The 26,310-nt window shown below is 37.3% G+C and overlaps 1 protein-coding gene across 5 annotated transcripts in view; it reads left to right on the top strand.

Annotated features, from left to right (window-relative positions):
• Positions 1-22,994, top strand: part of Dync1i1 (dynein, cytoplasmic 1, intermediate chain 1) — a 282,173-nt gene extending 259,179 nt beyond the window's left edge. For 3 of the 5 annotated variants that reach the window (XM_013035858.1, XM_013035857.1, XM_013035854.1), the window contains 3 exons: positions 1,272-1,412; positions 5,458-5,583; positions 22,056-22,992. In XM_013035858.1, coding sequence (XP_012891312.1) covers positions 1,272-1,412; positions 5,458-5,583; positions 22,056-22,166 — 378 coding nt within the window. In that variant the 3' untranslated portion in view covers positions 22,167-22,992. Of the gene's footprint in view, positions 1-1,271; positions 1,413-5,457; positions 5,584-22,055 lie in introns of all 5 variants that reach the window. The other 2 variants (XM_013035856.1, XM_013035855.1) reach the window with 2 other exon arrangements.
• The last annotated feature ends 3,316 nt before the right edge of the window (positions 22,995-26,310 follow it).

Below are 26,310 nucleotides of genomic sequence, written 5' to 3'. Positions count from 1 at the left end.
TCACAAAGGCAACATTTGGAAAGGTTATTGATATTGACAGCTGCTAACAGTCCTTTCTTTGAACATCCAATGCATCCGATGGATTTGATTGTTACATTGCATATTATCTTTTCTTGATCTTACTGCTCTGGTCTGTACAGGCATTTGGGAGAACCCATGAAGAAAGTACAGACAGCTGACTGGATGAAGAAGACATTGGGGGGAAAACCTCCCATTGTTTAGATTTCTGTCAGAGGATATAAGAATACTTAATTTCTTTTATCTCTGGGGCTTTCATTATCATTTAAATTTCATTTTACATTAATTGATCAGGGATTAGTAAAGCCATTATGCAGAAATTAGAATAAGACAACCCAGATGGAATGAATAATTCATAAAGTCCAATTATGTTTTATTTCTGGTGTACTTTCAAACTTGCCTGTGACTTCTGTGCTATTTTGATGTGACAATATTCACTGGAAATCAAGAGTGCCATTTTAATTTATTGTATCCCACTGGAGTGGAAGAATTTGTATGCAATGGGAGTATTAATACATTTTCCCTCTGAATTGTAGGGTCCTTGGAAATACTGAGTGATCTAGAAAATATGCTCATCTTTGTTGCAAGTATAGGCATCTGACTGGGAGCCACACCAGTGCAGCTGGCTGGGGTGAACGAACCCTGTACAGAAAGACTGAGGTCTTAGAACTGCGATTTTTTTCACCTCCTGGGAGAACTATAACTCCTTTTTAAAATGTTTGCCCCTATTCTCTTCCGCTGAAAAACAAAACAAAACATGAATTTGGTCTAAAGTTGGACCAAGAGCAGCAGCAGCTGTTGCAGTGACAAGAGATGACCATAAGGTGGCAGGCGTTGCCTTCAATGCAGAGACCTCCTGGGTTTCAGAGTCTCCTGGAGGGTCTGAGCCCCTGCGGACCACTATTGGGGTCCAGGTTCTGAGACCCTCAAAGCTTGGCCGAGGAGAATTCCGAGCTCAGGGCTGTCCCGTCCACCTGTCTGCAATCTCTTAAAACCATGTCTGAATCCGCCTCCCTCTGCCTGTCCCAGCCCCCCAGTCCCCTCTTCGTGCCTCCACCCCCCACCTCCAGGTATTTATTTATGCCAACTGGACAGTTGTAGTCACATTAAAGCTCCGGTTCACCTTCTCGAGGACTTTCATCTCGGGAAGTTTTATGACACTTGGTGAATGTGCAAAGTTTTTAATTAGGCTCTCTAGACAGCCCGAGGCTGCAGCAGCGCCACAAAGTCTTCACGGTCTCTCTGCTTTACAGCACAACAAGCCGCTCTACTCCTTTGAAGACAATGCCGACTATGTGTACGATGTCATGTGGTCCCCCGTGCATCCCGCGCTCTTTGCCTGCGTGGACGGGATGGGGCGCTTGGACCTCTGGAACCTCAACAATGACACGGAGGTGAGCGCAGCAGCAGCAGCAGGCGCCCGGGAGGGCGGGGAGGGGGGACCTCTTTCCTAAGAAAGGGACTTTTTTTTTTGGACAGAACCTCGCTTTGCATCGGGTTTGCAGAACCCCATTCTTGTCGACCAAGAGGGGAACTGGCAGCTGCGCTGGCTCCAAATCACTTGATTTCACTTAATCCCTAAACTGTAACAGGTCCTGGACAATTACTAATGCACACACACACACACACACACACACACACACACACACACAGCAAAAAAAAAAAAATTAAAAATACAAAATACAAAAAGCAAAAACCAGAATGATGTGTTCCTATCTTTCCTTTCCCAGAAGGACTCAGGCATTTATTTTTCAGAGTGGTGTTGAATTAACCAGGCTGGCAAACATTTGGAAAAGTCAGCTGTGGGGGACACCGCTTTTTCTATGGGGCTGTGTGTGCTGTGGGTACCATTTCACTTTTGAATCCACGAAAGATTTTTTTTTAAACCAAGGTATAGATTGCTCTGCTAAGACATCGAACTCAAAGGCAGGCTTTTGCAAGAGTGCCTGACTTGGAACACCATGATCAGACTCAGTATTTTCTATTTTCACAAAGTGAGATTTTAATGTGTCACAGTTACAGCCCTTCACAAGTGAAAATACCTGTTGTTTTTTTTTTAAGCAGTAGATAATAAAAAGATATTGCTTTAAGGCATGCCATATATATTAAATGTTCGTGCCCTGTGTATTGTTCCTTTTTTTCAATGACTCAAAATTATTGAGGTGCTAATTTAGTTACTAAGGTTTTTGTGTGTGGGGACTTTTATATGCATATCAAATGTCCTTCAGTTTTATAAACTGAATTGGTCCCCTACGACATTAAGGGATTTCTGATTCAGGAAAGGTTTCCATAAATAGGAATGTGCAGGTAAGAGGACCCAGCGTTGCAAACTGTATGTGGAGTAGAGACCAAGAGTAAGGTCTTTTGAAGTGTTTTGAGCAGGAAACAGCTCAGCCTTTTTAATTAGGAAGCCTACAGCTGGAAGAGATGAAGGAGGAGCAAACTCCCTGGTATTTCTCTGGGGTTTTCCATCAGGTGGTATTATCGAGTCACTGTATCTTCAAGGGTACGTCCACCTATAACCACTGCCAAACAACCACTTCGAAAATGTGTTTCCATTGAAGGCTATTTTTTTCCCTTGACTTCCCAGAACTGTGACAAGGAAACATTCTGTTATGAAGCATCTCTGTAAACAATCAAAAGGGGTGGGTATGACAACTGTCCATCATTTGGGATGCTGAAATGTTTATTACATTATTGCTTTTAATAGAAAGATGTTATTACCTTACATTGTAATGGTTTCCCAGAGTCTTTTCATCACCATTGATTAAAATCATATTGCTTCTATTTGCTAGAAGAAATTCACTTAAAGGAACGCCTCCTTCCCCCCCCCCAAAAAAAAAATGCTTTCCAGATTGACTTGAAAGACTTCTGTATCAGAAATCAGCTGAGCTGAGGTGATTCTCAGCCACAATGCTGTGGAGAGATGAAGGGTTCTACAAACTCCAGAATAATTCTAGCAACTGCTCAAAAAATAATTTTAAGAAACATTTAGGGAAAAGGACATGTCTCAAAATTTCAAACATTTTTCCTCTTGTTTCTCTATAGGTATCAAGAGACAAGCACATAGAATTTTATAGCTAAATAGTTGGGAAAAAATCATGAGAAGTCATGCAAATGGCTTAGTTTTTGGCAAGCATAATTCTGCATTTGCAGTAAAAGTAGAGATATATTGATTGAGTCTGACTCAAATGCAGCGAGGAACTCAACATTCTTTTGAGAATCCTCAAATCATTTTTACCTCCTTTCAAGTTGAACAAGATTTTTCAAATGTAAGTCTATTTAGGAAATAGACTTGGGAAGAAAAAAAGGAAGGAAGGAAGGAAGGAAGAAAGAAAGGAAGGAAGAAAGGAAGGAAGGAAGGAAAGGGAAGGGAAGAAGAGAAAGAAGAATTCTCACAATAGCAATATGTCTTATTGCTGTTATTGTTGATTAAACCATTAGACTTTTAAACCAAGTTATCCAAGCTGTTCCCGTGCAAGGATAGTTTATATTTACTTTCTCCCCTATTACTGATTTCTACTGTTGAATACTATGATATATTTATCTTGTATTTGCTGTTAAAATAACTGAGCCATAATAAATGTGAAAACATTTGTGAAATCAAATAAGAGACATAAAATGTATAGATTATTTTTGTTGTGTTTTCACCTATTTTTGAAGGTCCTTACCACTCAAACTAAATATAAATATATTAACTTCCTTTATGCATTCATTAGGTTTTTAGCATATACTATAGGCATGATAGCTACTTTTTGCTATTTGTAATACCAAATATGAAAAAAGTAATGTAGATGATGAAATCTATCTCAGTTTGTTATGTTACTTAGATCCCAAATAAACAAAATCCTTAAAAATTTATTAGACATTATTTCTACTGTACCACAAGGTCAAACCTTGAGTGATTAATTTTTTGCAATGCTCATGTTAAACATTTTAATCAATTTTTAAGATTATTCAAGATAAAATCTAATACTGCACAGAATTAGCCTTTTAAATTATCGTATTAAAAATGAACTCTGAAGCTTCTCTAGCTGAATCATGTTTTCTGGACAGCACACTAATAATAAAGAATACTGACAGAATTGTGCTGCATCTAATTTCAGATTGCAAGGTTTGCTTAAAAATCCAGGCTCTCATCTGAACAGCAGGTCACTTTATTGAAGAAATTGTGTCTTTAAATAAATAAGCCAGGGAATTTTATTTTGCTTTTTTGCTCACAATTGACATGTGGTGATTTAAGCAGGCAAATAGCATTTTTATTGATTTCAAGATTAATTTGAAACATAGATTCTTCCATATGATGGCGGTTTTATTGCTATTTAAAAGATAGGTATGGGGCGATAATTTCATATAAACAGATGGTTTCAATTCTGTGACTAAGAGAATGCTGGAGGTGCCCAGTCACAGTGCGGCAACATGTTTCCATCTCGGCCAGACTTGTTTGTTCGGCAGAGGTCTCACACGCAGCAGGAGATGCTCTCTGTCACCGTCTTTGCACTATTCTTTTTAAATTTTTTTTAACATTTGCCACTTTCTTTTTCTTAACCGCATGTGTCATATCCCAGTCAATGATATTGAAGAAGGCTTAGGAGATTTGACCTTTATGTCAGTTACAAACTTCTAACTTTGAAGTGAAGGGAGAGGAGGAGTAGACTCATTGAAAGTCCTTTTTTCCAAACCTTAAGTCTGTTGTTAAACACATACACACACACATTGGAAGTTCTATTTCTGTACTTCCAGTTCACTTTAAAGATATTTTTTCATAATTATCTTAAAATAAACCTATGTTGTTTTCCATGAGGAGATAGCTAGATCTTAAGAGGATATCATTCCATAGAGGTTGCCAGTTTTACAGAATTAGTTCTCAAATGTTGGTAGGGCGGGGGGGGGGGGAGGAGAAGAGAGGAGACTGCACTCTTCCTTATCTTCTTATTGTCTCTCTGAGAAGTTTTTGAGGATCTATATATGTTTACTTTTCCATGAAGACTCACATTAATATGACTTTTATTCTGTCATATACCCTTGAGCCTTTCATAGACCTTTAATGTGGGTAAGTCCTGAATGTCTCTCCTCATTTATCTCTTAACTCCTGGCTGCATACTGAAGCATCATGTTTAGCTACTGCTCTTATATGTTGGATGCACACCCAGAATAACTCACAGAAATATTTCTATCACTACATATATCACTTTACATCCTTCTTCTTCTTTTTTGTTGTTGTTAAAATGTCTCCCCTCTCTCCCCCTTAATTCAGTGAAGCTTATGATTTAGAAACAATGAGTCCTTTCTACCCCAGTTTAAGGAGTGTATACTACTTCTGCTTTGGGCACATAAAGGCAGTGGTGACTCATCCAGTTAAATGTATCACTGTAGATTCATATATTTAAATTGTGTGTGTGTGTGTGTGTGTGTGACCACCTCTTTCCTCTTTGGCAGGTTCCAACAGCGAGTGTGGCCGTTGAGGGGGCATCGGCCCTAAACCGTGTACGCTGGGCTCAAGCTGGCAAAGAGGTTGCTGTGGGAGACTCAGAAGGCCGTATTTGGATCTATGACGTGGGAGAGGTACATGTTTGTTGGGGTTTGGTGTTTGCCTTTTCGTTGGGAGAGGGATTTCTTGTGTATCTACTTTAAAGACCTAGTAAAATTGTTGATGAAAGCTTTAAGGCCACCAGAATCCTCTCATGTGTGTTTGCAAGTTTCTACTGAGTTCAGAGGGCGTTTGGTGAGACCTCCTTAGGGCCTAATTTGGTCTGTGTCTCTATGCACAGGACACTTTAATGATGCACACTGATTTAGAGTTGAATTCCCAGCTTCCTGTGATAGAGAGCTGGTAGAAGTCCTCCACCCCTTGCAAGAGAATGAAAAGCTTGCCAAATTCATCATGCTTACATTGAACTTGGAAGTTGTTGACTTTGAGAAGTCAAGTTTTAGTTGATATGCTTAATTAAAATGTATACTTTTTCGTGTAGCCAGTCAAGAAAGCAGTGATTAATCAGAATTTCATACCATTTTGTGGCATTCAAAGTTCAAATATGAGATGTATACTGCTGGTATGTGTTATGTGAATATCATGCATGTGTCAACAGGGAAAATACATTTTTTCTTTCAGGGAACTCTTGAATTTGTATTCTGTATTTATTTAACATTACATTACAAGTCAATAGTTATTAAGCTTCTCTGTTTACATTTGTTCTACAAGGAAACATTGACAAAGCCTTTTTTGGTAGAGTTAAAGCATTTTTTTTGTCTCTACAAAGCAAATATTGAACTTTCAAGAAGAACAAAATGAAAGTGTTGTATGAAGTTATTTGGGCATATTTGGACTCTAACATTTGCATTCTAGAGTGAAAATGTAGCACAGTTGTCCTCCAGTGCCCTGGGCCTGTGAATACCTTCTGCACAAGCCTAGCAGATCACACTAGAAAGACTTCTTTACAGTTCCAACAAACGGTATCCTATAAATTTGACCATCCCAGACAGTTTGATTAGATACTATATAGTACTATCTGGTACAGTTTATTACATTGAAACAAACTGCAGGGTGTTTTTCAAAATTTAGCTGGACACAGAAACTGACATTAGAGATGGAGGGCTTCCATTCAGAGAAGCACACCTTTATGAAAGACAAGCAGAAAAATCTCTATGTTTAAGAGCACTTTGTTAGATACTTCTTATTTGGCTAGTCTTGGGCCACAAGCAAAGTCATGCAGCAATGACAAGGAATATTATTAATAGTGACTGCCAATGGTGAAGTCACAAATGGTCTGATGACCACTGACATAATTTGGAGTCTGGGAAAGAGAACTTCCTTTTAGTCAGAAATACTGCCAATATTTTTACAGCAGTATGGATTTAATGAGACTTTTTTGCGGACTTCATCAACATAAAAAAGCTATACAACATCACAACAAATACACTTTATTGAATCGTTTCCTACAAGGTAAAACAGAGAGCAAAGAAGAAAGTATATCTCTGTTCCTTTCCTGTTTCTCCCTTTCTTTTTTTTCTAATTTACTTTATTGTTGTGTTAGAGGTGATATACCATGAGATTACCTTTATATACATCAGGTAATAAGTTCATTTCCTTTATTTATAACAAATATAATTGTGGGAGAAAAATAAATGTGAGGACATGATCAGATATGAAATAGTGGAAAACAGGAAATTTAAAAACTTTTCTTCACGTTTCTTATAAATGTGTGTATGTATGTGTATATATCTATATAATTATACATGTATATAAATGTCTCTAAACACTATAAAGCTTTTATAAAATTTTAGTTGTTCTATCTCTGTCTCTTAAGAGTGCTAAAAAGTAGAACAGTTTAACCATCTTTATTTTAAAAAAATACACCCTCTCTATCCAATAAGAAAACACAGCATAAAATATGTACAGAATTTTCTGTAATAAAGTGCTTTTATAGCTTATGGGTAGAATTACTTGACTATGACTAGTATCTAGAGAGTATATATGACTTTACAAAAGTAGCCTTGGCTGTATGTGGCTGCTAAAACTTCTTTCTAGGGTGCTATCATCATTTCTAAATTGTAAAGTGTTGTTATACTCATATTTCTACGATCGTGCTGGCAGGCCAGGCTGGTTTTCATTTTTGTATTATTGCCCTTGCTTTTCTAAGTGATATTACAGACTATAGAAATGTCTGCAACTATAGGCCAGTCTCGTCTATTGTCTGGAGTCTAGACAGGCTATAGAAAAATCTCTGTGACATATAATAGACCAAACAATTTGTAAGGTTGTTTATCCCTACAAATTCACTACCAGGACAGGGGGGAAAGGGATATACTATTTTATTGAGTGTAGGTAATATTACAATCTTCTAGTCCTTCTCTGAATGACCAAGAATTGGGATAGGCTTAGACACTTGAACAATTCTTTCTGTATTGTTTGAGCATACACAAAGCAATGTATATAGCTCAGAAAGATCCATACTTAACAAAATCATTTAGTCTCAACTATGGTCTCTCACCTCCTCCCACCCTGCTGCTGCTAAGAAAACAGTTATTTCTGTTTCTCCTTGCTCACCTTTGTGCCTGATTAGAAATCTCTGTGAACCAAGGCTGTCAAGACAACATGTACTAGAAGAAAGATGACTTCCTGCAGCTGAGGCTTAGCACAGCTCACCGCTGAGAGCTGGTAGATCCTTTCGTGGGCAAACACTACCGTTATTGTAATTACCATTGTATCACTTAGCAGCTTAGAACCAACACATCATAGCTGTACTCAGAAGAAAAGGGCACCCTCTAAACAGATTCTTCCTAACCATCCAAATCATCTAACATGCAAAAAGCCACATATAGTGTCTTTGTGCCAAACTGGCCCATTGAGAAACAGAGGTCAATCTAAGGCTGGTGCATGGCTACAAGAGAGAAGGAAGCCGAGCAGGGAACCAATTAAAAAGAAAAAAAAATACAGAGGAAGAGAAAAATGGCATGGAGGACCAAATTGTCAGTAGACTGTGCTACTATTATCAGTACACAAAATTGGCCCTCTGATCCCCATTAAAACTGAATTTCTCATCAGGGTTCTTACTTGTCTTTGAAAGGAAAGGCTTGTTCTGTGCAACCCTCTAGAAAGAAGATGAAACACTTCTAACTGACTCTTATAATGCAATGTGTTTGAGAGAGTAAGGGTAATTTTTAGCACATGCATTCTTGATCTGTTTTCCTTGGGACCGCAGTATCTTGAACAGTCCATCTCACAGAAAACAACTCCCGTTCATCTTCCCACTGTTCTTAAATTGATTTAAAGAGTTTTCAATAGTTTGTAAATGAGAAAAAGGAATGACTCTGTATTATAAACATCATCAGGTACATACTACCTTATTTTGATCACATTGTGTGTGTGTGTGTGTGTGTGTGTGTGTGTGTGAGAGAGAGAGAGAGAGAGAGAGAGAGATAGACAGACAGAGAGAAAGAGAGACACAGAGAGAATTTTGCAGCTTGAGTTCAGGTCCTTTAGTCTTTTTGCTTAAGGATGGTTCCATACCACTTGAATGACAGCTCCATTTCCAGATTTTTGCTAAACTGGAGATAAGAATCTCATAGATTTGGGCTGGTTTTGAGCCTCAATTCCCAAATCTCAGCCTTCTGAATAGCTAGAATTATAGGTATGAGCCAGCACAATCCAGCTCACATCAGAATTTTTTTTTAAGTATAACTTCTGAAAAAGAGCTCTGTGATGCTCACTACTTCAGAAGGAGAGACTGGAACAGCCTTTTTCTGTCCTCATTATTATCACAAACTCCCTGATAAAGAGAGACCTCTGTGACCCCTGTGGCAATGTTTCCATCCAAGTCCTGGAGGACTTGCCTTCCTGTGAGCACTGGCGCTGAATGAGAGGGCACTTCAGAGACAGACTTTGGTGTTACCAGTCAACTAACAATTGTCTGGCTCATCTCCTGTCCCAGCTGAGGCTCCAGCTGCTACAGGGATTCCCAGTACAGTGTTCCCTGATCATGTCCTTCTCTATTATGTGCAATTATCTTCCTGACTTTCAAGATGATGGCAGGGAGGCTTGAATCCAGATTTCCTGATGCAATTTGTCATAAACTTCTGACAGGGTAAACAGAGAGTTGTGTATGAGCTCACTGTAGTCACCAGATGGAGTTTTTCCATCCTTTCTCCTCCCCCACCCACTTTTTTTTCTTTTTGTTGCATTTCAATGGCCAAGGTATGAGTAATATCTCCAAGCCTATGAATCAGGAGTTAAAATATAAAACATCCGTGTTTTCAAGTTGGCCACATGATGCTATGTTTATATAGCACACATTTTTGCTTCTTTGATTTTAGCATTATATTGGGAAAATACACTGTACACACTTATTTTCACAGATAGAGGTCTATTTTCTTTGCAGAACAGGTGCTTAACATCCATTAACATAAATGTAAGTTAAGCAAATCCAAGGAAAGACAGAAGAGACCCTTTGTATTATTTGGCTACAATGTATTTGTGCTTTCAATCGTGTCCTAAATAGACAGTGATTGAATATACCACTAAAAACTTTTTCTGAGATTTAAAATGAAAGATGAGCCAAGGCCTTGAATCATTTTTGAGAAATTTTCAGACTACCAGATGCACATCTCTGTGAGCGCTGTTAAGATCTCATTCAATTAACTGAAACATGGCTAGGATACCAAGTCATACATTAACTCTAAATAGAACTTGAAAATGTTGTGGTACAGTCTAATCTAAGCATATTAGGATATGCTTATAGAGAACTGTTAATCGATGCTGGACTTTTTTTTCCCTTCAAAATGATGTGTGAACACACATACTTTAAATAATCAAAAATAAATATTCCTGAGAGCTGTCGCTCTTTGCTGCACAGCAAGCTTCTAGGTGTCTATGGATCTGATTTTAACGGCACATGGGCCAGTGCATATAGAATTATTCACATGCCTGATGATTGATAGTCAGCCTATCTACCTGTCTTTCTCGCAGATGTGTTTTATAGAAAGCCCACTGCCATTGTCATTGCTTTGGTGCTGTCACTCGGATGCAGCTGTCATAAATATCCCCCTAACAACTATGTTTGCTGCTTATCTGAATTAGTTAGAATGCTGTTTGCAACCCCAGTTTTGAAGGAAACAGTTTATCTTCCACCTCCTATTATTTCTTTTTCCATTAACCTCTTCTAGGAAAGAATTTGTCTTGAGTTGAGATAAACACACCTAGCTTTCAAATCCCTGATTATCTTTTTTTCCACTAGCCAAATGACAAAATTCCAAAATTATTTACCGCTTAAAGTAAGGTTTGCAAAATAAAAGCATGCAAAAGCTGATTTGTGGGATGCATGAATCTTATCACGCTAGGTTTGGTTGTTGAGTATTCCATTGACTAATTACCAAATGAAATGTACATGAATGGTGAGATACAAACCTTTTACTTTTGATAGCATTACAAATGGTTGCTTGACACCACTGTTTTTGCACCAAAAGAATAGCAGCCCATTCTTTACAAATTTTAATCAACAAATATAATTTGATATTTGTTAAGATATTGAAATGCCTTGGGAAGAAAATGCAGGTGAATATAGGAGATGAAACATTATTGCTAAAAGGGAAAATTTAAATGTCCAATTGAATATGTTTTAAATCTGAAATGACAAATTAGTCTCAAAAGTCCACTTGGCATTCCAACAGGAAAAACAACTTATGTAATATACATTAGTATGATGGTCAAGGTGTTATGTATCAAAACTAATTTTTGAAAATACCTCCTGCAATATCACAGCCAGCCAGAGTAAGAATAAAAGAAATTCCAGGAACATTTAGGTTGTGCTTTATTATAAATAGCAGCTTCGTGGTGGGGGCATCTGAGAAACCAGAAGTGCTAGAAGTTAAAAGGGTTTGAGTGAGATGAAATAAATATTTTTATGGATTTTAAAGACATTAGAGTTAAGCAGTATTGTCTGCTTCATGTAACTAGCTCGCAGTTTCCAGTAGGACAGAGCTGTATTGATTCTTCTAAGAAGCACAGCCTTTATATAAATAACTCTCCTCCTTAAGAAGAGGGTGTGCAGAGCACAAAGTGCCAAGTCAAAGTAAAATTTGGAGATTCATTCAAATTAGAGTACCTTAATTGAAAAAAAGGACTTCATGTGTCACCCAGTTTGATTACAATGCTTCCTGCAGGCTGCTGTCCCCTGCTCAAGATGAACTGGATGACTAGCTCTGTTTTGGCAGCAACCAGAAAAAGAGGCAACATTAGAATCATTGCAAACACTGGTGTTTCTCATTAAGGTAGTGTAACTGGAACTTGCTAGCCTCTTAAAGGCCTTCGAAAGTCCTAGCTTATTATGCAGTAGAGAAACAGTATTCGTTTCTTTAGCTGATACTAAACATTTCCTTTGGTCCTCCCTCTCTGAAAGAGAAAAGTCAGTTAAGAAATGCTTCCATGATGTCAGATATTCATCTCAAAGCTGAAAATCCAAATACATAGTGCTAGTGGTAACATCTAAATGTTTCATAACAGAAACAAAAGTTTAGGATCTGCAAAGGGGGTTTTCAGATTTTTGCCTAAATTTTTAGTATTAGGGCCACAATGATAGGCAGTTAATTGAAAGAGCACAAAAGCATGTTTGTATGGGAAATTTCACAAACATAATTGTAGACAAGCAACCTCTTTGAGATAATAATATTAATTCATTTTTTATTATAACATGTATTTGAAAACCCATGTGAGTAAAATATATAATTGTAATTTTACTTACTTATTTGTAATTTTAGTGTTAACTTGTTTTATTTTCTGAGAGTACTTAATTTAAAAAAGAAAGGAAAGGGTGCTATTAATTCCAATTAATGTTATAATTACCCATTTGATAGTGAAAGTAGTAGCAGTGACTTCATTCTGATAATTATATGTGTAAAAAACCATGATTAGATTAATTATTGTATAAATAATGTGCTTATTCAGGTAGTAGAGGTTTATGAAAATGGACTAATGGAATTAATACTTTTTCAAACAAATTTTTCTGACAACGTAAAATCCATTTATGATTTTATGTATCACAAATAAAAAAGCCCTACCATCCAATTTTTAAAAATCAAATTAATGTGTATATAGGCATTTGCCCATTTAATAGGGTACAATGATACATAATCTAGGGATATAAGCTTTCTGAAACAATAATCAGTTCATATAATTAATCATCTTTATATGATTGTTTGTAGTTTCAAACTGTCGTCTTCAATAGCAGTTTGGATTGTTAATTATAGTGTTAATTTTCGTAGAGCTGAAAAAATTGTGTTTAGTTTTAGAATTTCCAAACTGCCACATTTTATCTTGAAAAATAGATGCTTAGAACTGTAGCCTCAAACCATAGATAGTCCAGTGTTAAGTTGCTCCAATCATCTGTGAATCTCCACTAACACTGGGTTCTAGTGCAAGGTGGAGTTATTTATTTCTTGCATGAGAAAGTATGTGCTCCTGTTGGTATATCTAAAATATAATACAAAATCAAAATCTGCTTTATGGGTAAAATACATGACACAGAGGTTAGCCTGCAAAATAAGGAAGTAAATGAATCATTCTATTTCACTTTCAAGGAAAGTTTACAAAATATTTTGATACTGTCACCTATCGGCACATCTTTTTAAATTTAAAAACAGTAACTACTTATTATTTTAAAATTTCAAAGCTTCTACCATTGTAGAAGAACCTTTGTATTTTTACTTTTCAGCTAGTAGGTAGATAAAACTGAAGAGTAGCTCATTCCTAAATTTTCTTTTCTAATGACCAGTCAATCATTTCCCAATATTTAGATGAAATCTTTTATTTGTATTGACCTTAACAAATGTTCTTTTAGATAGAAATTGAACACCTAGTATGATAAAGACAAACTCCCCTTTTGACTTACAAAAATAATTCGAGTTGGCAACCTCCTTTGGCTACCACATTTATCAGTAGAATTGTTCGGACTTCTGAAGTGTCACGTACACAGAAACAAAGTAAATCCTTGACAATTTCTGTTAATATAGGCTAACTGTCTAACATAGTGCTTGGCACATAGTAAGAATTCAACAAATATGTGACAGGTGAACGAATGCTTCGTGTGAAAATTAAGCAAAAGAACAATTGTGCAAAGCTTTTAGGCTATAGCCCCCACACTGGTTAGTCTGGCAGATAGGGGAAAAATCATGTAAGCATATTGGAACAGAAAAGCATAACTAGAAAAGAGTACTTCCTCTCCAATCTTTATCTCAGTCACCCCTCCTTTCCTGTGCTTTTAAAGTGAGCAATTGGCCACTAGTGCAATGAAAACCTAACAGTTGATTCAGACAGTTGTCAAACCACTGGGAAAAAAATCCTTCCTTTCCATTGTGCTTGTTTTGAACACTATAGATATGGTAAATCGTGGACTGCATTATAAAAATACCTCTTTTATGCCCAAACATTCAGTAGGAAGGAGTGACATTTCTTTTATTACCTTGGTAAAATGTTTTTAAGGTATTTAGCAATAAGTCTTCTTTTTGTCAAAACTGCTTAGATGCAACGGTTGCTAGGAATTTACAAGAAAATCTCTCGTCCATCATATCAGGAAAAGAAGGGCTATATGGTTCGTCAGCTAAAATGTAACATTAGCTTGAATCGCACATGCTTTTGCTTTCACCTACCATTTTCTTGATCTTTTGTGTTTGGGAAAAAGAGGTAATTGAAGTTTAGGAAGTTAATATTCCATCACTGCTATCAGCCATTGTTTTCTGCTTTTTTCTATCTTTTGAATGGAGGCATGGAGTGCTCAAGTCAGAAGGAAAAAGAAAAACAAATGAATGCTTAGATTTCTGAAGAGATGATATGGTTTTAGTGCAAAGACATCTGTAGGTCTTCGTGAATTTGCACTTGCTTCTTTATCATCACTTTTTCCTCCACAGGTAGAATTTTAATAATTTTGATATATTTCCGAGAATCTTGAATGTTAACATGAAGAATATTTTCCGTGTTAATTTCTTAAGATATTTGTTGAAAATATTCCATATTTACTGGCTTCTTCCAATTGACATACATCGTATTTGTTACTGTCTATTCTGTCTTTTATGTCCCACTTTCATTTCTTACCTTAACTAAGTGGTAATAGATTCTGTATAAAGTGTTGCTGCAAAGAAGCAAACAGTAAAAATCAACCACCTGCTTAAAGATACAGGGAAGACACGTTTTGGCTGACGCCTTTTGAGCTTCAGAAGTAGGTAAAATCCCTTTGATGGGATTTTAGGATGTAAAAAAGTCACCACCAATGCCATACCATGAAGGGAATCATAAGTTGGAATGCTATTAAATTTTACAGAAATTTTAGCCTACTGGCTGGCCAGAGCAGAGACTGTGATCCCTACTTTCTTGACTTCTCTGTAATGCTTGAAAGGCTAAGTTACCACCCAGTATATCTTTCTGTGGTAGAGCACTGTTGTGGATTTACACCCTCTGTATATTGTGTGCTGGCCTGGAATTCTGCTCCGTGGTTTCATCCATTGTTAGCAGTGATGCTAGACTCTCCCGAGAGTTAAACACAGTGGAGCTATATTTATGTGAAGCGGGTCTGCCTGGCCGTTCAGCGGCTGTTTCATTGCTTATTACCTCCCACTTTGCTCACATCTGTGTGTGTGGCAAAGAGAATTGTCCTAAAAAATATAGGCTTCCAGTGAACACAAGCATGCATTTGTAGACCAGTAAGTCAACCATCTCCTGAATTGGGGTGCCATTAATAATTGCACTTCGAAAAAGAAAAAAAAGCTTTTAGAGCTTTAGAGAGGTTGAGCTGTCTTTCTGTGGAAACTGGCATATATTTCCACATTTTTTTGCAAATGCATTGAGAAATAATGTGTATTAAAGTGGAAAGGTGATTTCTACAATATCTTTTTTAGAGAAAAGTTTAATGTGCGTATTAATAACTAAGATGAATTTTTTGTTGTATCTGTTCAGAATCAATGGTTAGCATAAGAATCCCACAAACGTTTTTTAAAATGACTATTTAATTGAAAGATTATCAAGGTGCCTGAACCACACATCCATGGAATATTTATCTTGAAACCAACATTTCTAGTTATTTAATGTTTGCCATGATTAATGTGTCTGAGAAACCAAACTGAAGTTACTGAATACTTTTCTAATGTCTTAAATATCTGAGACTTTTTAAATTAACCTACTTTTAAACTAAGCAGTGCCTGAGACAGATATTTTAACACACACACACACACACACACACACACACACACACACACTTCACAAGGCTGTTAGGAATTACTGTAGATAATGCAGCTATTTAAAAATCAGCTGTAGGTACTATACGCCCTTAAAATTTGCAAAAATTCAGGGAGTTTTAACTAAGAACTGTTCAAAACAGCCATGTGCTTCTAAAAAGGGACACAGGAGTGATATTTGTGTGTTTAACCTGAGTTATAAAATAAGTCACTTGATTTTTATAATAGCATGTTTGGCAGTTACCAGGCCTTACAACTTCATATAAAAATGTACACTTCGCTACAGAAAGAAAAGGAAATGGCTGGACTGGGATATAGAGCTCTTATGTAAAGATTAAAAAATATGTGTGTGGGGTTGTACATGTGTATATACATGTACAAGGAATACCTGTATTTTAAATTTAGTGTTTAATACACAGGAGAAAGGAGCTCTGCAGAATTTCTTGTGTGGTTTAAAAACAAAACAACAAACAAACAAAAACCTCGCATTCTCTGAACCAAATGCCAGAAAGCTAGACAGACTATAAGGAAATAATTTGTGGGAGATTTTTTTTAAGAAATAAAATATGGAGGGGGGGGAAGATGGGAAGGGTTGGGAAGGGATGGGAAGGGGAAACAAACGAGGAGGCTACAATGCTTGATAAGAAATGTACTCACTATCTTGCCCATGTAATTGTAACCCCTCTGTACAGTATTTTCACAATAAAAAAAAAGAAATAAAATCTGATAAAATAGGATAAACATCTAAACAATGCAGCTGAACATAAAAGAAAAGAAGAAAATAGGTAGGAAAGAACAGGAAAAGAAGCATGAAAAAATATATTGGCAGAGAAGGGAATAAATATTAAGAAGGAAAAGTAATGAACAACAACATTTATTCAGGATTTGTAATGTGTCAAACATCCCATTCTGGGTTCATTTTATTTGTTGTTATTAAATATTCACCAATCCTAGAGAACAGGTCTTTCCATCTTTTCACAAAATTGAAGATGATCAGAAACCTTTCCTAAGGACACACAGCAGGTACATGGGAAAAGCAGGACAGAACCGTGGTCTGCTGCCATCTGAGTTAGCAAAAGTCAGCTCTGGTTTTGTTCTCCAAACTCAGCTACTCTGCAATCTGTGGCTCTTTCAACTCCCCAGAAGTGCAGCATGACCCTCCGTGGTCAGACTGATGGCTCAGCTGGGCTGGGGTGGGGCCAAGTCCAAAAGCAGCACCATCTATCTACAGCCTAAGAAGAGTGTGCAAGCTACCAAAATGATCCATTTCCATTTTCCACAGTTTTTGACCTTTTTTTTAAATTTTTGACATTTTGTCTCCCACAGAATCTTAGAAAAGTAAAAACAATTTCAGAATATTTTTTTTAATTTCAGAATCTTTCAGCAGGTAATTCAAAACTCATTACCTGTTTGCCATTTTGTTGGCATGTCTTAAAGGGTGTGACTCCTGATTGCCCTAGGTGGACAGATAACCATTAATTGGTCTTTATTTGCTGGTGATGGGAAGAACTTGTACAGGGTTTTGAACTCAGAGCCTTTTGCTTGCTAAGCAGGCATTCTACCACTTGAGCTAGACCCCCAGATCTTTTGTTGGTTTTAGTCATTTCATAGAGAGAATATCATATTTTTTTGTCCAGAGCTAGCCTCAGCCAAAGATCTTTCTACCTCTGCTTTTCATGCAGTTTGGGATACAAGTATGGACCACCATGGCAGGCTTGTTGGTTTAGATGGGTCTCAGCAACTCTTTCACTTGTTGACCTCAAAATCCTCCCAGTCTTGATCTCTTAAATAGGTGGAATTACAGGCATGCACCTGTGTTTTCCTTTCCTATCTGCTAGAGACATCCTGTCCCTTAAAATTTTCATAGCAATCAGAATGAGTCTCTTTATTTATTTATTTTGTTATGTTTAAGTGGTTGTACAGAGGGGTTGCCATTTAACAAAGCAGTTTATGAATACAGTGCATCTTGATCAGTGTCACCCCTTTCAACATTATCATTCATCCTACCCCTACAGACCCCTTCCTCCACTCTTCTTAATTTTTATAGGATGTACATTTGAATTCTTGACTGCATTCTCCCCCTCTTCTTCTCAAGAAAAAAATTCAACTAGGAAAAAAATGCTGCAGGTTGACATGTGCACTGCGTTTTATCTGAGTGATAATTCAAAGTAAAAGAGCATATGGACACTGCATGCTGGGCTCACAGCCCTTCTCCACTTAAGATTACCTTTCTCATCCTCTCCACATCTCTGTTGATAAATGGTCAAACTTCATCATTCCCATTTTACAGTTGAGCAATGAGGGGTTAAGTGCTTGGGGACCGCCAGCAACAGAGATGAGAGGACTTGAGTCTTCTGTCCGAATCTGAGGTTCATTTTCCCTCCTTCTTGTGGTCGTATTGCTACCTCAGTAACCATCTTGGGCCTTCTGACCCTAGGTTGTAAAAATAAGGTCATACTATATATATAAAAGGTGGCCGTTTGTAGAGCTAGGATTTTATTATCTCAAGATTCAGAGCTCTAAGCTCTTTGGGGCACTAAAATGCTTTATTCATTTAGCAAAAAGTTAGGAAGCAGTTATGTATGAGGGGAGCAGACCAGCTATGGGTGAACTCTGTTCTAAGAGGCAATGGAAACACATGAGTCATCTCCGAACTCTGATGTGACTTCAGCAGATGAATCTGAAGCCCAAAACATTTCCAGTTCCACTTCCATTCAAAACACTGGACAAGTCCTTTATTATAGAGTGCTCTTTTGATTTAACTATGGGCTATTTTCTTCCTATGGCTTCTTATTATTTTTAAACTATCAAAATTGTTCATTACCAATAAAAAATGTAATTGTTTTCCTCTAGACTGGTTTGGACTTGTGATCTCCCCCTTTTTCAGTCTCTCATATAGCTTTGGATGACAGGCATGCTAGTTTGAAAAGGGGTCCCAGAAACTTTTCTGCCCATCCTGACCTTAACCCATCATCCTTCTATACTCAGCCTTCCATGTAGCCAGAATAAACAGGCATGAGCCAATGATACCCAGCTAGTGTATATGTATGTATATATATATATATATATATATATATATACATTTTGACTTACAAAAGCATAATTAATGTCAGCTACATTTCATGGTTCTCATGCTTCAAAAGGGCTCATTACCATATCTTCAATTCTAGCACTGTACCTAGTATATCACTAATGACTGATCAAGCGGATTGAGATTGGATAAATTTATATGCTACTTAGTACAAAGACAAGTCTCAATCTTCAAAGACTTTTTTTTCCTATTTATGATTAGATTATGACTCTCCTAGGGGAACTCTCAAGTACATCATGTCCTCAGCCTCCTGTTAGCCCATTCTAATCAGAAAGTACCAAGCAAGATGAAATCAGGAACTTACAAAAGTGAGAAGGCTAGTTCTGTCCAAACATTTAATTTACAGCCAATAGATGGAAAGTGGCAGGAGTGGCCTTCTTGTTTGTTAGGACACCTGTTTGCTCTTACCTACAAGCAATTCAAATGCAAAAGACTGTTACTTTGAGTGTGGAAGGAGCCTGGGAATACACATTCACACATTTGAGCTAAGATTAGACTTAAAATGCTTCCTGATGGGGATACTTAATTCTAAAAAAAGAATAGTCTGCAGTGTACTTTGTAAATCTAACATTACAATCAGTTGGGTTATTTTTGCGGACAACTAGATGAGAAAATATAAGGGGAGGAGGTAGATAAAGTCATTTCCAGTTTCCAACAATTGTGTTTCTCACCATCTTCTGCTCTAGAATGTTGTTGCCTGAATAAAACAAGCTAACATTTCTAGAAAGTATTCTAGAAAGAAAAGACTTGATAGAACAACCTTACTTAAAAATGAGCTTATAATATTTTGCCAAGCTGCATGAAACTCTAGCAGATTGGAAAGAAGACAAGATGGGTTCAAATAGTACGAAAACTTTCGTAAGATAAGTCTGTATTTTTAAGGGCATGGCTGATAGTTCAATGAGGTGAGCTTCACTTCCATTGAGCAAAGCAGAACTCATTCTTGAGAAGGTAGGTGTGCAATTATACGTAGCCCAAGTGATATTCAGGTCTTTTCTAAACTTTGTGTGCACAGATTCAAACCCCAGTGCTCTAGAATCTTTGCTAGCGGTCACTTCTTAACACTCTTGCAATTACAACTGCATGAAACTACGTGAATATGTTTATCTATTTTCTTGTTTTAGAATACAATTTCTCTGGAGTTCTATCAATAAAATGTTGCATAGGGTATTATACGCTAATTACAATACTAATACTAACCAATTATGTAGTTTTAAATTTAGAAGCCCTTTATGAACCACACGCTCTGGATGTTGGTTAAGACCTCATTTTTCCCCCAGTAGTCAAAGAAGTTTTGAAGAGCTTTAGCTTTATTGAGAAATGACTCTTTGGACTCTTGTTTTTTGATTCTTGAAAGGGCTTTGTCAGGCATTGGAGGAGAGAAATAAAACAGAGAATCTATCTTTTTTTGTAAACTATTCCAAACCTGGATTGTTATGCTTTTGGTTATTCTCCTCTCCAGTATCTTTTATTTGTGAGGGGCTTCATTTCCCCAGTGCAATATTATATAAAATTGAAGACAAAAGTGAAGAATAGTGAAATACAGGAAATAGTGAAATACAGCTCAAAACAGGGAAAATGGTCTGAGCAGAGGGCTAACAATGTTATTTAGTATTATTGTACACTTGTGTCACTGCTGAAAAGAAATTTGGATTTATTTCAATATCTAGAGAAGTATTTAGCCATTCAAAACCTTATCCATATGACCAATTTGGAATCCTCATTATGGCATTTCTCAACATAAGTAAAACATATTTGCCTCACTTGTAATTCCATTTCCAGAGTTAAGTTCTTGAAACATTTAACCTTAGTACTAGAGCTCTAATGTAAGGACATACTTTAGAGAATAACATTATCACTCTTCAGTAAGTTCTCTTGGGCAGACCTTTTCTGAGAATGTCACTCGAAATGGAAACTTAGAGTTCTAATCATCTGGCTCTGTGTAGTGGCTAATTTTTCAGCTATCAAAATGATTTAAAAGCTAAGATTTATTTGCCTCTACTGTTTAGTTTAAAAAATCTATATTTTGGGGAATAAAGATGCGTTTTTAATTTTTTTATGTTCTCAGTATTTATGTGAGTAAACACTATGTGATTAGTGTAAAGTACCAGGCATGCTGATGGATTAGTTATAACATCTTATAGGGTAAAACTTTAAGAAAATGACTGTAATGTCTAAATCAATTTTATTGTACATGAAATCCTTCAGATTTCTTCTCAATTCTGTTTTTCATCTTCAAATAATTTCCTATTTCAAATGTTTGCCTGATACCTTTAAGCAATTCACTTTTGGATGCTATATAGAGAAATCATTATCTTTTAAAACAGCTAGTGAAAATTCAAGGTACAATTTCCATTGGGAGGGTGAATTCCTCCTCACTGAATTGTACAGAGTAGAAGGTATTTGGGGGAAATTTTATCAGTCCCCCTTTTAGGCAAATCGATAGAACATGCATAGGATAAAAGTCTAATACTAGAACCAGATAACTTTGGTAAAATGATTTGCTATCCATATACCCTAGATAGATTATTTTATCTTTCTCTGCCTTCAGTTCTTCTATAAAATGCATGTTTTTACTCTATATATGTAAGATAAATTATTCTACATGTGATTGTTGTGAGCAGTGAGTTAAAACATATATAAAGCACTTAGAACAAAACTCTTGGCAAATGCTAGTATTACAATTATTCATAGTTATCATCATACACATCTTACTGGAAAAGCTCAAGCATTACTTCATAATAGGAAAATTTCTATGCATATGTAAGCTGTTCTTTTGTTCTGTATATTGACACACTAATGACACTTTAGGAGGAAAAGGATCAATAGCATTGACGAGAAAGAAAATACCAGAGTTATTTTGAAATCTTGGTTAATAATGCAGCTTTTATTTTCTAGGTTCACTGTAAGTCTGACATTCTTACAAAGAATTTTCATTACTGAAAGTGCTTTAATGTGGCTGCTGTAACTATATAGTTAGCCGAAGTTTTCAAAGTTTTATAAATTCCATGAGCGATTTTTTTTTTTTTTTTACTTCTGAGAGTGACATTTTCCTTTTTTCAAATTGTTAAGAGCAACACTTCAGGTCTTTCTTGATTCAAAGAATATTTGGTTTCCTTTACATTCCAAGGGAAATGTCTGCTCTGGGAGGAGACGCCATGCGGGCATCGAGGCTTGCAGATGTAAAAGATACCTTGTTATGTCATTTCTCCATTGATTTGCTTTGCAGCTTGCAGTTCCCCACAACGATGAATGGACAAGATTTGCCAGGACCCTAGTGGAGATTCGCGCAAACAGAGCTGACAGTGAAGAGGAAGGCACCGTAGAGTTATCTGCCTAGTAGAAATGAGCTGCCCCATCCAAACCCTGCCTTGACTGTCTGCAATCAAGCCTGTCATCCTGTGTTCAATGTTCATTTGGTGTCGGTATTGCTGTGACATTTTGGGCACTGTCTTGTGCCAGTTTTGCTCCAAGTTTCCCCTATGTATCCTACCATGCGTTCTCCTTAGACCTGAACTTGACCAGAACATTTCTGTCTTTGTATTTCTGTCTCAGAAATGAAGGGGGGGTGGCATTTATGGGTTTAGTTGTTGCCTTTTAACTACTTAGTAGCTGTATTTAATAGCTGGAAACCTCTGGTTAAATTTGTGCTTACACGTACTTCTGGCATAGTCCTATTAAATCCATATGAAGCCAGATATGATTGGGTGCAGATGTGGTGTGCCTCATGATATGGTACAGGGCCAAAGACTTGAGATGTGGTGTTTTACATAGTGACTCACATTATGAATGGATTTACTAGAAGAACATTGCTGCTCCTTATTTATTGTAGCGTGCTGCATGGAACATATTTATTTGAAAGCATTAAAATAAACGATCCTAGAGCATGTGCATAATGAGAGCACTGTATTCTCTCTGCTGCTGTTGAGGTTACATTAAGTTCCAAATAACAATTACAGTATGCCAGTTCCACTGGGAACATGAAGTCTTTAGAGGTTTGTTGCAGTGAACGAAATGAATTTTAATGCCTATTATTTCTAGGTACTTTAACAATATTTCAAATAGAGTTGACCATTGATACTTGTCATTCAAGCTAACACAGCCCAGCAAAAGTCTGTGGTTCCTAACTATGACACCAGTATTGCCAATAAAAATGTTCCAAACCAGGTCTACACTGCTATGGGTGAGTCTTTTTCTTGGGAAAGCTTGACTCGAATTCTGCTTGGACAAAGGGTGGGAGGGATACATTAGGGCCATATTAAAGAATGATCATGCATTTATAAGCAGCCAACCTGGCCAGACTTAAACCATGACTCCTAGTTTTATTTTTATGAGAGAATGTGTGTGGTTTTGAGGAGAGGTCTCTAGTGCTTCTGCCACCAAAGCCATGAAAGCAAACGACAATTTCAAACAGTGGAATAGGAAAAATGGGTTAGGAGGAACAAATAAGAAGAACAAATACCAGCCGGGTGCTGGTAGCTCACGCCTGTAATCCTAGCTACTCAGGAGGCTGAGATCTGAGGATCGCGGTTCAAAGCCAGCCCGGGCAAGAGAGACCGTGAGACTCCTGTCTCTAATAAACCACCAGAAAACCGGAAGTGGCGCTGTAGCTCAGGTGGTAGAGTGCTCGCCTTGAGCTGAAGAGCTGAGGGACAGCGTCCGGGCCCAGAGTTCAAGCCCCACGACCAACAAAAAAAAAAAAAAAAGAAGAAGAACAAATACCAAACAATCTATATGTTTGTAGTTTTTAAATTCATGCTAGAACTTATGTTTATTGCTATAAATCTAGAAAATAGGCCTACACACAGCTTTCATAGCTTTTGAATAGTCATTTCATGCCTAGAGAGAAGGAAAACACTGGTTAAATCATAAAAATTTTTGAATGTTGGCTTTTTTTTTTAGTTTTTTAGGAAAAAAAAACGATGGGTGCTTTGTTGGTAGGAGTTTCTTAGACTGAGATTCTATTTTATATTTTCTTAAATTGCCTGCAAAGCAAGTGCTCTGTCACTGAGCTCCCCCCCAGCCACTCTTTAAAGATAACAATAAGCTTTTATGCTTCCTAAATGCCCTACCCTATTTCCACATGTAAGTTCTTTTATAAAGAGAATTAACATTTAAAAAAAATTAAAAATGAGTGTCTGCTATAGGCTTAAAAGTACTCTAATGAAAAATGCCAGAAAAAAATTTATTGAGAATACACTGAAATACCTCAGAGCAAAGCAAAAGCCCAGGAGTTGTTATTGTACACCAAACTCTGGTTCAATGAGCAAAGCCTGTGAGAAGCACAAAGGCCCAAGTCACTTGTAGGAGGCACCTTCATTGTTGCAAGCACTTCTGTGCTTGATATCTGATCTTGTAGATAGTCCCTAAATCACATGTTGAATCTGGGTTGATTTTATAGAAGCAGGGTGGGGTGGGGGCGATGCTGGTGGTTTCCAGGATGTCTTAGAGTGTTGGGGCTATCACAATACAATTTCGTAGACAGAGTGGCTTAAACAACGGAAATGGATTTCTCACAGTCTAGAAGCTGGGAAGGTCAAGATCAGGATGCAATGTCTAGGGGAGGTGTTTTTCTTGGTTTGTAGTGCAGATGGCCATCTTCTTTTTGTTTCCTCTTTTTGTGGTGTGGAAAGGATCATTTCTCTCATTTTTTTCATAAGTGCATTAATTTCATTTGTGAGGCTTCTACCCCTCATGACTGCCATGACCTAATTACCTCCTGAAAACTTCATCTCCAAAATCTATTTCTTTTAGGATTTGGGCTTCATGTATAAATTGATGGTGATGGTGATTAATATTAATATTCAGTCTATAGCCAAAGATGATGTTGTAAGAAGTCTTAGGGCTTCTTTCTAGTTTACAAACTCACTCGTGGTTCCTGAGCTAGTCCACAGCTATTCAAGTCATTCCAGCTGATGGCTTAGCCTATTGTAAGGGCATAATTAACTGATAGCTCAAGATGTTTTGCTTTGAAATCTATCACCATGGTTTTCATGACTAAGAACCTGCTTCTACAGTATTTTTTCCAGCCTAAAAGGAGTATGCCAAGGAAATGAAGGCAGGCCTGTACCTTGGAGACAAAACACTTAGAGACGTAAGAAGTTCTTGACCCAAAGACTTGGTATCAGAATTGCTTTTTTCTTTTTAGACACATATTGCTGACCTTAAGACTAAGTCAAAGTTCCTTCTTTCCTTCCTTCCTTCCTTCTCCTTTGCTTTCCTTACTCCCATCCTCCCTCCTTCCTTCTTCCCTCTGTTCTTTAGTGCCACCCCCCCCTTTATTTTCCTTCCACCAAGGTCCCTGGCCTCTGGTCAAGAGGTTTCACACATGGGAAGGCCACACTCCCAACTCCCCTCGACATTATAGTGAATAAAATGTATTTGTTTATTATTGGAGAGTGTGGATAGAAGATCAGTGTCCTCTCAAAGGCTTATCATACTTAGAATAGATTCATAACCAGTACCATTGTTATATCATCATGACTAGGCACCAATAATGCATAATAAGCAGGAGGCAACTAATACACCATATATCTTGGGAAGATGTACATACTCCATAGGATGGGAGACAAATGCAAGAAAGATCTGGGGACCTGTTACTTCAGTAAAGATCCTCAAAGTATGTGGACAGAAGGGAGCCCTACTACATTGTTGGTGGGAATGTAAACTTGTTCAACCATTTTGTAAAGCAGTATGGAGGTTCCTCAAAAGACTCCACATAGAGCTCCCCTATGACCCAGCAATCCCACTTTTGGGCATTTACCCAAATGATCACAAGACCATACTAAAGCTACCAGCACAACGAACTTTACAACTTTGGCTGGGTGGGTCAGGGGGGAGGGGAGCGAGGGGGGTGGGGAGGGGATATGGGAAGGGATGGGAAGGGGAAACAAAGGAGGAGGAGACAATGCTTGATAAGAAATGTACTTATTACCTTGCCCATGTAATTGTAACCCCTCTGTATGGTATTTTCACAATAAAAAAATTTTAAAAAAAAGATCCTCCAAACTAAAAGACCCTCTGGTTGAAATTTAGAATACTAAAACCCATAGAAGGAAGCACAGTACCTGTTAGGCTCTTGGGTTCTGAAATCAACATATCCCATAAGTGGCTCTAGACCTTATGCCACGTGCCACATAAGTCAATGAGTAGGGATCAGAATGAGAAAGGACTTTGTGGCAGGTCCACACTGTAGTGTAAGGGACTCTACTGTTTGGGAAATCCAGCTAGCAAATGTGATATTGTGAGTCTCAATGGTGAGAAAAGATGCAATGTGGAACTTATGGAAAATACCCATAGAGAAATTACACCACTGGCACAAATTTATTTGTTTTTCTAGGCCTGTTTGACCTTCTGATTTGATGGGGTTGAGAGGGCTCAACTTATGATGGACCACTTAGCTGCATGGTAAGTTCATATACTATTTCTGCCAGAATTCTGTAACATGACCAGGGCTTTTATCCTTCTCCTTCTCCTTTCTCTTC

The sequence above is a fragment of the Dipodomys ordii genome, unplaced genomic scaffold, assembly GCF_000151885.1.
Source record: "Dipodomys ordii isolate 6190 unplaced genomic scaffold, Dord_2.0 Scaffold227, whole genome shotgun sequence".
Classification (NCBI taxonomy): domain Eukaryota; kingdom Metazoa; phylum Chordata; class Mammalia; order Rodentia; family Heteromyidae; genus Dipodomys; species Dipodomys ordii.
This window is presented reverse-complemented; position numbering and strand designations above follow the sequence as displayed.